This window comes from Dinoponera quadriceps, unplaced genomic scaffold (genome assembly GCF_001313825.1).
Source record: "Dinoponera quadriceps isolate SergipeBrazil2010 unplaced genomic scaffold, ASM131382v1 scaffold1352, whole genome shotgun sequence".
Lineage (NCBI taxonomy): Eukaryota > Metazoa > Arthropoda > Insecta > Hymenoptera > Formicidae > Dinoponera > Dinoponera quadriceps.
Window position 1 is genome coordinate 1652421 of NW_014555567.1, and position 11156 is coordinate 1663576.

An 11156-nucleotide genomic window follows, 5' to 3' on the forward strand; every position below is an offset into this window, starting at 1 on the left:
GGGATCTTGGTTAATCTTACTAATCTTCAACGATTGTTCTGACCTCTAGCAGCACAGTGGCCCGGTCGAAACCGCGGCCTAACGATATTACAGATCCGCCAATCGGCGGCACGAAGAAACGAAGACGATGATGCCCGACGCGGACTAACCGCTGGTAAACCGACTAAATGCTGAGTAAGAGTAAATTCTCTTTGAACCGCTGCGTCGGGTCGAATCAGAATTTATTTAACTAACTGCAAGTTTTTTCATCACAATCTAGTTATATCTGCGTCGTCCTTTGCGAAAACAGCGCAGATAACCGGTGGTTCATTTCAAAAGAAAATCTTCAATTTTAAGAAAGAAATAATTTATTAACGTTTATTGCTTAGTTATTTTCACGATTGCGATATTCTCAATTTTCGATTTCATTTTTTACAAATGATATTTTCACATCTTTTTATTTGTAATAATTATGTATTAAGCGTTTGATGTATAACAATGAATTATATATTAAGCGTCTGATCTTGATTAATATTTCAATATTTAGTATGAATATATTTTCATTATTCGCGACAAATATTAAGGAAACTTTTATTATCAATTTTTTTTATAATATTGTATAAAGAATAGGAATGTATGAATAAATAATACAAGTTCAGGAGATAATATTAATTATATATCGATTCGAACGTATAAGACTAAAATATGTCAGAGTTTATCGCATTGAATTTCGTAATATGCGTAACCGTCAGACCTCGTATTTTTATTGCATATTTATGTTTAATTCACATCCCCGCAAAGATACAATCATCGACGAAAGTTATGCGAAATTAATAGTTATCGTTGAGTCGTTGCGTGACATCGTCTCATGATACGTGCACCGGCAGCATTTAAGTAAGAGACTACCATTAATTGAAACATTATCATACGTTTCGTTAATTAAAACTTTTTATATTAGATTTACGTTTAACTAACATTTAAATTAAAACATATTTAAACAAATTTACGGATCATTAAACATCTAATCATTATTTTTATTATTTTTCAAGTTAATAAGCATCCTATGAATAAATAAAAATTATAAAATAAAATTTATGAAACATAAAGAAAACATTAATAATACGTTACAAAGTAATTTCGGATTATTATCACTATATAACGACGAGCAACATTGTATTGACACAAAACTTACTAAGAAAGAATAAAGAATGTATAAAGAATAAGGAATTGCATGTTTCTTCATCTGCATTTAAAAGTACTCCTGAACTACGCGCACGCTAATACTCCAGGAAGATAAATCTAAGACACAAGATAAGGAAAATATCACTTGTACATAGATCGTCCAAACTTTATATCTTTGAGGTTGTAACGAATAGAGAACATTCGAAACGCCCGCCTTTCGCCATTCGCAGCACGAGACGCGTTATATAACGAGTTATAATTTTTCTTCTTTTCTTTAAAATATATTATAAAATTAAGAGCCATCTTATATAATTTATAATCATTTGTTTTTCATTGGTAAGGGGAATGTTATATCATATGCATATACTTGAGAATCAGAGTGTACATGCATGATGCAACGAAAGAGAGATAACTATACATAAGGTGCTTCAAAAAGACGTAATATTGTCTATCGAAGTAATATCCGCTTTGTTTTCAAAAATTTTATTCTCGATATTTAGGGAATTAAGGACGAAATACATCTAAATTAACTTTCAAAATTGAATAAATGAATAAAAATCCACGAGTAATTCAACTGCTATATTTCTAAAAACAATTTGATTGAACTATTAGATTGATTGACTATTACGTTAAGAATAAAAATATTTGTGAAAACAGATGAAAGATTATAATTCTCTTGTAAAGAATTAAATTAAATTTATTCAAGAATATTAATACTGATATAACTCGTATCTTTAGACCACCCTATATGTATACGTCGAAAACCACTTGTAAACCGGTCCGAACACTGAACAGATCCATTTGATCAACACCAGTCAGTCCGTAAATACAGAGGCTAATATTCACAAAGGAACTTGTCAATTTGTAACATTGAATAATAGTGGAGTTAGTGATAATAGTGAAAAATCTAAGCTCGATTTCTAACAAAGTGTAAATTTGTTTAAATTAAATGGAATTCTTTCAGATTTTTGGATAAAGCCATGTCTACGAATGTGCGAGGAGTTATACTGTCCGGAACGGAATTGGCGAAGTGAGTAGTCATTTATTTAATTTACACAAATAATCATTTCGCATTCGCAAAAACAAAAGAATTCAATTAATTATCTTGAGAAGATAATTATGACAATGCGAATTACTATATGCAATCACATATTTTGCAAAAAAGAATTGTTACTTGGAATTTTCTAAACCTTGTTAAAAACATTATTCATATTAATTATAATAGTTTGATTGGAATAAAAGTGACTATATAAGACGTAATATGTGTTATAATTTATTATACGATAGTGACGCATATTCTTTATGAGGTTATGGTACTTTCAATCACGCAATAATACATACATCCAAATGGGATATGAAAATAGTAACAGGAAATAGTAGTAATAAACTAAATAGTAATAAAATAAATAACAATAAATGTTGAAACGCAATAGAAATAACCTCGTCCATGTTTATATGACAAATAATCTATATGAGCAGATAATTGTAATACAAAGATTGCCCGCGAAATTTGAATATCGAATATCGCGGAAAAGTGAACTTTAATCGCAAAGTATATTGTTATTTTGAATAAATGCACCCGGATTAAATTTCTCATATATAATTATATATAGAATATGTTCATCTATAAAAATGTATAATTATATATGTTTATATATAATTATATATTAACGTATAATCATACATATATTTCATACATAATATATATTTTTATATATGGACATATTCTATATATGATGCCTTATGTATAATTATATTTGATTATATATAATTATATCTAATTATATATAAACAATTTTTTCCCGGGCAGTCAATTATATTATGAATAATACATAGTGAAATACATTGTAAAATAAATAATAAGCGCACAATATAAAAGTAAGTTAATGTTACCTACATTTTTTAAATAAAAAAAATGTTCTTTTTTAAAAATATTGTATTCCTTTAAATTTTAATTTTTCTTTATGTAAAAATCAGACAATTTATGAACATGAAATTATCTCAGAGCATTAACAAATACACATTTAACACAACTTTTATAGAGAGATTCGTGCCGGCTTAAACAAAGATGTAAACGACCTGAAAGAAAAGTTATCTGGCTTCGCACCAGGTTTGGCTATCGTTCAGGTAGGTGGCCGGGAAGATTCCAATGTCTATATCAAGATGAAAATTAAGGCTGCCGCCGACATAGGAATCGTCGCCCAACATGTGAAGCTTCCAAACACGATTACGGAACTGGAGCTCATCAGCAAGATTAACAAACTGAATAATGATCCTAACATTCATGGGATCATTGTGCAAATGCCGCTCGATTGTGTAAACAAAATCAATTCTCACCTGATTACTGATTCAGTTTCGCCTGATAAAGATGTCGATGGGTAAGTTAATAATGACTATTTTTCATATATAACATTTAATAATAATTGGAATAAATAATTATTATAATTTGATATCAACTAATAGTATCGTGATGTTCAGCTGTTGATTAAGATTATCAGTTTTTATGAATTTATTAATCGGCTATTAACCATTCTAAATTGAATCTTTCAAATAGAACGGACCGCTAATACACAAAAAAAATGGTTCGTATAATTGAATGGGGATAAGACGAAAACTTAGTGATAAGAAATAATCTCTGTTATCGCTACCGGAAAATTCGTTTAGACACATTCGGCAGCGTTGAAACCCAGTTGAAATAACTGAGAACAATTGACTGAATAGAATTTTCTCACAGGAATTTAGTTTTTAGTTTTTACAATCAAGTTTCCGTCTGTCCCTAGATAACATAAAATCAGTTACACAAACCGAGATGTTTTCCGTACATAATAAAGTAACATTCTTTAGCACTGATGTAATTTCAACTTCGTCATATTCTATATCGATGAATACATAGGTCGCCGATTAAATTCCGTAAATTGATGTCAGCGAAATGCTTGTCGGTTATTTTAATGTAAACCAGCGCATAGATATGTCCGCAATTACGAAAGTGACCGAGAAGATTTCATGACGCATTTAACAGCGATAAACAGGAGTGAAAACAAAAATAACTTGCCCTTTGACACACGGATTTCAGCTTTGTGAGATAGAAACACATGTAGACGTCAATTTGCATAAATATGTTTTGTACTATATAGATTTAGAAACAATTATTATCGTAATACTAATTCTATAGATTTTCGCAAAAATCTTCACCACATCAAACGTGAACTTATTTAATCATGCATAATATCATATACACGACAATAAATGTTCATAAGTATTTATTCACACGCGTAAAACACATAATTATTTAATTGCAGACTAAACACCATTAATGAAGGCCGAGTTGCGATCGGTGACATGTCCGGATTTTTGCCATGCACTCCGAACGGCTGCATCGAGTTAATTAAAAAGTACATTGTTTCACCGATAAAGATTAAAAAATTACACAATATAGACATTGTGCGTTAGATAAATAACAAAAACAAATTTTAGGAGTGGCGTTCCTATCGCTGGCGCACGAGCCGTGGTTTTAGGAAGAAGCAAAATCGTCGGCACTCCCATTAGCGAGTTATTAAAATGGCATAACGCCACCGTCACGGTTTGTCACTCGAAAACAAAGAATCTGCCTGATGTTGTAAGTAACTACTGAAATCTGTGATACTATACTTCATAAATAATTAAATGAGTGGAACACTTTCAACATACTGGTGCCATTTCAATCTTTCATTGTAGGTACGTGAAGCCGACATTCTCGTTGTAGGCATAGGGCAACCCGAATTAGTAAAAGGTGATTGGATTAAACCAGATGCCGTTGTTATCGATTGTGGCATCAATCCTGTACCAGGTTCGTAACTCTTTGTTTTCTTTTTTCTCTTCTCTTTCCTCTATGAGATATGATCGATAAACAGCTTTATATTTGTGGTAATATATTCATTCTAAAAAATTGTAATCCACTCTAAATTCTCGTTGAAGAATCTTTACTGAATAATGCCTCATGTTAGATGTTCCGAAACACCCTGAATAACATCGTTTCGAAATAACACTGACATATCGTCATTATAGACACAAAGACTGTAATATGAGGATCTATCTCGCCTATCGCATCCGTTATCACCTCTTCATGACAGACCCTCGCGTTGTATAAAAAAAAATGATATATTTACTTACGAACAGCTCGAGTTACCAGTAAACTGCGATACGGGAAAGACTGTTATTCGTAACAACGCGGTCGCATTGACCGTTAATTTTCTATTTCGAGTTCAGTCGCGTTCAAGTAAGCATGTCACGCATGTACGTTAGTTTTCAATAATAAGCCGCGAATAAATAGCGGGTATTAGCTAGTTCATCGTTAAAATACGTGGGAGACAATACGTAATGAAGTGATTTTTATCACCCAGCAGGTATATAACAGTAACTTTTCCAGTATATTAAATTTGTAAGATGAATTTGCTATACTTTAGAAAAAATTTAATATATCTAACGTTACTATGTGTATGAGCGGATAAATGAAAAAAAATTTATCGTACATTAAAGACAATCAGGTTGACAATGTGACAACATGAACAATGTTTCAGATCCCACGAAGAAAAGCGGACAACGTTTATTGGGCGACGTAGAGTATCAGACAGCTGCCCAGGTAGCTTCGTACATCACACCAGTGCCAGGCGGCGTCGGGCCTATGACAGTCGCGATGTTGATGAAGAACACCGTGATATCCGCGCAGAGGGCAGCAGAAAAGATGCTTACCACCAAGTGGAAACTAGGAATTCTCAAGTTGAATCCCGTTCGACCTGTGCCGAGCGACATTATCATCTCCAGATGCCAGGAGCCGAAACCGATTTCCGCACTGGCCGATGAAATCGGACTGCTGCCAAACGAGTTCAGCCCCTACGGCAGCAAGAAGGCCAAGGTCGGTCTCGGGGTACTGGAAAGATTGAGGAATCAACAGAACGGAAAGTACGTCGTAGTGGTGGGCATCACGCCGACGCCGTTTGGCGAAGGCAAGAGCACAACATCCCTCGGCCTGGTACAAGCTCTAACGGCGCATCGCGGGAAGAATTCTTTCGTTAACCTCAGACAACCCAGCCAAGGGCCTACTTTCGGTGTCAAAGGAGGAGCTGCGGGAGGAGGATATTCGCAAGTATATTCCATTATCGACACTCTGGATCTGTTCCTATATAGGCTTCACGAGCTTGCACTTTTCCCTCTCTTTCCCATCAAATCTCAAGAAAGAGATGAGAACTAATACAAGCTAGGAACAGACACCTTATCATTCTTAACTCCCTATATGAAAATTCCATACAAGCGTTATTTACTTGACCAGCTTAATTAACGTCGACCTGCCGTAGGTAATCCCCATGGAGGAATTTAATCTCCATCTGACAGGTGACATTCACGCCGTCAGCGCTGCGCACAATCTTCTGGCGGCACAAATCGACACGCGATACTTCCACGAGTCGAATCAGACCGACAAGGCTCTTTACGACCGACTGGTACCGACTGTCAAAGGTGTCAGGCAATTCTCGAAAATTCAGTTGAGACGACTACGGAAACTGGGTATCACAAAAACCGATCCGAACGCGTTGACCGAAGAGGAGCGATGCAGATTCGCGCGGCTGGATATCGATCCAGAGAACATCACGTGGCCGCGAGGTGCGACATAACAACTTGAGAGAGAACATATGTATATACTTTGAAAAAATTTACACTTTCTTATTTCTATTATACAGTGGTGGACATAAATGACCGATTCTTGCGAAAAATCACCATCGGTCAGAGCCCAACGGAGAAAGGAAAGACGAGACAGACCTCATTCTGCATTTCTGTGGGCTCTGAGGTAATGGCAATCCTGGCACTGTCGACCGATGCCGAAGATATGAAGAAACGGCTTGGTAACATCGTCGTCGGATTCAGCAAGAACGGCGAGCCTTTAACTGCTGACGATTTCGTTAGTATATTCATTGAATTCTTACGCTAGATATATTATCTGAACTATAAGAAGCGTCGGTTATATTTTTATCATCTAGTTAAACTGGACACTTCCAGCGTTTTCAGCGTAAAGTATGTTTACGCACGATTCGCGTTAACTTCATAATTTCGCGCGACAGAAACAATTTCGCCGCCTGTCTAAATATTTGTTAATCCTCAGGGTATGACGGGAGCAATGGCGATTCTGTTGAAAGATGCCATAGAGCCGACACTTATGCAATCATTGGAAGGTACACCCGTAATGGTGCATACCGGTCCGTTCGCAAATATCGCTCACGGTTGCTCGTCCATCATCGCCGACGCAATTGCTCTAAAATTGGTCGGACCGGAAGGTATCGTAGTGACGGAAGCAGGATTCGGATCGGACATCGGCATGGAAAAATTTTTCGATATCAAGTGTCGTACATCCGGACTCATACCGAACGCAATTATACTCGTCGCGACTATCAGAGCACTGAAGATGCATGGTGGCGGACCGTCTGTAACCACCGGAATGCCTTTGAAGAAGGAATACATTGAGGAGAACACCGAGCTCGTCAGGAAAGGCCTGCCAAATCTACAGAAGCACATCAACAATGGGCTGAAATACGGCGTGCCCGTAATTGTCGCTATCAATTCCTACACGTGAGTCTATTTCGCAAGAATTGATATATCTTCCGAATCTTTCGCCTATTATTGACTTTGCTACGTAAAATCTTGCTTCCGTTCTGGTCGATCGTGAAGTACAGAATGACCTAACGTCACCTTTCAGCACCGATACTCAAGCGGAACTGGAACTCGTGAAGCAAGCAGCCCTAGAAAGCGGCGCATCTGATGCGATAATATGCACTCATTGGGCCAACGGTGGCGCAGGAGCCACGGCGCTCGCCGATGCAGTGATAGCCGCTGCGAATAAACCTAGCAATTTCAAGGTGTTGTACGATTTAGAAGATAGCATCGAGGAGAAAATCAATAAGGTCGCCAAGGAGATCTATGGGGCTGGTCGAGTCGTACTCGCAGAAAATGTAAATAAATCCTTACGTCATAATGCGAAATATATAAGATCAATATCCGATACTGCATCCGCTACAAAACTTTACGACTGTCGCAAGTTTGTTATCGCGCGTTGTTAACGTTTGCTATAGGTGCAGGAGAAGATTGAAAACTACAACAAGCTGGGATACAACAAATTACCGATATGTATGGCGAAAACTTCGAATTCGCTAACAGGAGATCCATCCATTAAAGGCGCGCCAATCGGTTTTACACTCGACATTACGGACATATTCGTTTCGGTTGGTGCTGGATTCGTAGTTCCTATGGTGGGGGAGGTAAGTGCATAAATACTATTAATTTAAGAACAGTTATTTATCACGTATATTTCTATCTTCTAATTCTATCTTGTATATTATACAGATAATGATGATGCCAGGACTGTCGACTAGACCGAGTATTTACGACATGGATTGGAATAGTGAAACTGACGAGATAGAAGGTCTATTTTGAAAAAAAAAACGCGCGAATTAAATTCTTTGGTAAAAGAAGCATTCTCACGATGTGTACTGATAAACGCATCGCTACGTTTCATGCGGCAATGTAATTGGCAATAAATTTATATTTCTATATATCTTTTTTAATAATGTGCCATGTACACAAGTATACAATCTCAACATTTATACAATGAAAGAACGATACGAATTATTGGAATACTACAGGTAAAATTTATTTCACCTTTAAAATAGCACGGAACTTAGCGGATCGTGCTCTCGGATTTGTTTTGATTTCTTCAGCTGTAGGTGTCAAAATATGCTTATGCATCATTTTCCACGGCGTTTCTGTCAAACGTTCAAGTTCTTCCTCATTGAAAGCTTTATCGCGATTTGCATATTTCAGAGATATGACGTTGGCCAGGTTATCCGTTATATTTCCAGAGATATGTCTCTTGATTATAGTATCTTCCAGCGAGTGAAAACTGATTGTTATTAAACGGCCAGACAGTTTCAAGTATATCCGGGCGAGGAGCATTCCGTAATTGATTTCATTTAATTCATTATTAACAAAAATCCTAAGTGCCTGAAACGTTTTTGTGGCGCTGTGTGAAAATCTGCCGAGACTGTCCTTCCTGATTTCACCACCTAGACTGGACTCAACCAGCTCAGCCAGTTCCTTCGTTGTTTCCAATTTTCTAAACATGTATCTAGCTTCGATAATGGCACGCGCGATTTTTTTCGCTCGCTTCTCTTGTCCGTATATTTTAATGATACGAACCAAGTCCTCTTCTGTCGCTCTCTCCAATACGTCCGCGGCGGTAGCTTGCTCCGGACATCGGAATCCATCCATCCTCATGTCCAATGGACCATCCTTCGATAAAGAGAAACCTCGGTCTGCTATGTCAAATTGCATTGACGAGCAACCAAAATCAAACAGACAACCATCTATGCTGTTTCTACCAATTTGATGTTGCTTAAGCAATTGTGGCAATTCCGAAAATCTACCTAACAAAGGAATCACTTGGCCTGGGTATTTCTGCGATAACTTCTGCGCATATTCATATGCTATGGGATCTCTGTCCAATGCGAATATCTTTACATCAGGTGAATGTTCTAAAAGTTTAGCAGTATGTCCACCAGCACCAAATGTCATATCTATGTATGTCTTGCCTGGTGATGGTTCTATGTATGTCAATACTTCTTGTGCCATAACAGGCGTGTGAGGATTTTTGCTTGGAACAGATTGTGAACCACATTGTCTTGCGTTAGCCGAATATAATAAATTAATATCGACCAGTAGCTTATCCGTTCTGTCAATGAAATGTCTTTTCTTAGCACATCTGTCTACAAAACTTGTAAGTCTAATTCTTCTTATCATCTTTTACTATAAGATTCTTTAATTTATTATAATATCTTGTAATTATTCCTTTATCTTCTTCGTTGAAGTATTCCAACATTTCCGGGGTCAGTGCCAAATTACACTCCTCCCTGTTCAATCCACTTGCTGTGCTCAACAAAGTGCGTTTATATTTTTGTCCATAATGATTTGACGAGATTCTCTTTAAACTTGCGTGATACCTATTACACTTTTCCAGGTCTAGTTGATTAGCTGCGTCACCTTTTGCAAATGCAATTTTTAGCTGATCACGGATATGTTGTCCCAAATCGCTAAAAACATTCAAAACCATATAAGTTGCGTGGAATAAAATAATAATATTTAACTCAATGTTGAAATTAATCAATTGTTAGAAGCTGTATAAAATTAAATAAAATATCCTAACCTAATAACAGCTTTAGTACCAAATATACCGCTACACTGAAAGTAGCTTCCGTGAAAATTGTATATACAAAATCTTGCTTTACACTATGCTATAAAGGAATTACCTGCCAGCTTTGGATTTGTCCAATGGCCACGATTCCAATAATTTCATGAAACTCTTATAACTACCGGCCATCACAACGTTGGATAACATACACGAAGCCTGTGACGTAATATCCTCATGATTTAACAGCTAAAGTTTCTCGGTGACCTACCTTACCTAGGAATAAAACATGTCTACTAGCTGTAGATAAGTATTACTGACCGAGTATAAAATTAACCTCAGTAGGTATCAAATTGACGATACTTTACCTCCAGTAGTGAATAACGGAAAACTAATAATAATGTTACTTTGTTAGAGAATATTTTATTTATCCATTACTTTAAATAAAATTATTAATAAAACATATATAAAGATGTTTGAGCAAGAAAATATCGATAGAAAAATACACAAGAAGGTATCAATATGTATAAAGTATCGTTATTACTTGGTTGATAACTCTATTAACCTTTATGGACGTAGTCACATGCATGAATAGTGATTCGAAGTGTAGTGAAATTTAGTGGTAAATATTCGCAATTACACTCCTAGGAAAATTTCAGTGAATATATAAGACTCAAAAGGAAAAGTATATAAGTTAATTTATTGAAAACAAATATTTTATTTTCATTTCAGTTTGTACTTTACAAGGCGCTTACACATGTGAAGATATTAGTAACGATTTATAAATTAAATT

General features: G+C 36.0%; 3 protein-coding genes across 4 annotated transcripts in view; 1 reads left to right on the top strand and 2 right to left on the bottom strand.

The window, feature by feature from the left end:
• The window catches only part of LOC106744696, a 171482-nt gene that overhangs the window by 143699 nt on the left and 16627 nt on the right, over positions 1-11156 (bottom strand). The window lies entirely within an intron of this gene.
• LOC106744693 (C-1-tetrahydrofolate synthase, cytoplasmic) lies at positions 804-8735 on the top strand. 2 transcript variants are annotated; one of them, XM_014619650.1, is made up of 13 exons: positions 804-873; positions 2126-2191; positions 3204-3539; positions 4461-4553; positions 4636-4777; positions 4876-4987; positions 5718-6283; positions 6492-6795; positions 6873-7090; positions 7292-7755; positions 7883-8135; positions 8256-8441; positions 8527-8735. In XM_014619650.1, exons 1-13 carry the CDS (start codon positions 848-850, stop codon positions 8614-8616), a joined length of 2856 nt encoding a protein of 951 aa, XP_014475136.1. In that variant the 5' UTR covers positions 804-847; the 3' UTR covers positions 8617-8735. The 2 variants fall into 2 exon arrangements, with proteins under 2 accessions (XP_014475136.1, XP_014475137.1); XM_014619651.1 differs by lacking the exon at positions 804-873 and adding an exon at positions 1961-2046.
• LOC106744694 (probable methyltransferase-like protein 15 homolog) lies at positions 8722-10583 on the bottom strand. The gene is made up of 2 exons (XM_014619653.1): positions 10485-10583; positions 8722-10268 (listed from the first exon to the last, which is right to left on the bottom strand). The coding sequence occupies exon 2, from the start codon at positions 9976-9978 to the stop codon at positions 8833-8835; it is 1146 nt and encodes a 381-aa protein (XP_014475139.1). The 5' UTR covers positions 9979-10268; positions 10485-10583; the 3' UTR covers positions 8722-8832.

Excerpts from the sequence above, each read along its gene's own strand:
- LOC106744693 (XM_014619650.1), top strand. The coding sequence starts at position 848 with ATGATACGTGCACCGGCAGCATTTAA. Across the intron at positions 6,284-6,491 it reads CGGGAGGAGGATATTCGCAA|GTAATCCCCATGGAGGAATT; the intron begins GTATATTCCATT and ends GACCTGCCGTAG. Across the intron at positions 7,091-7,291 it reads CTTTAACTGCTGACGATTTC|GGTATGACGGGAGCAATGGC; the intron begins GTTAGTATATTC and ends GTTAATCCTCAG.
- LOC106744694 (XM_014619653.1), bottom strand. The coding sequence starts at position 9,978 with ATGATAAGAAGAATTAGACTTACAAGTTTTGTAGACAGATGTGCTAAG.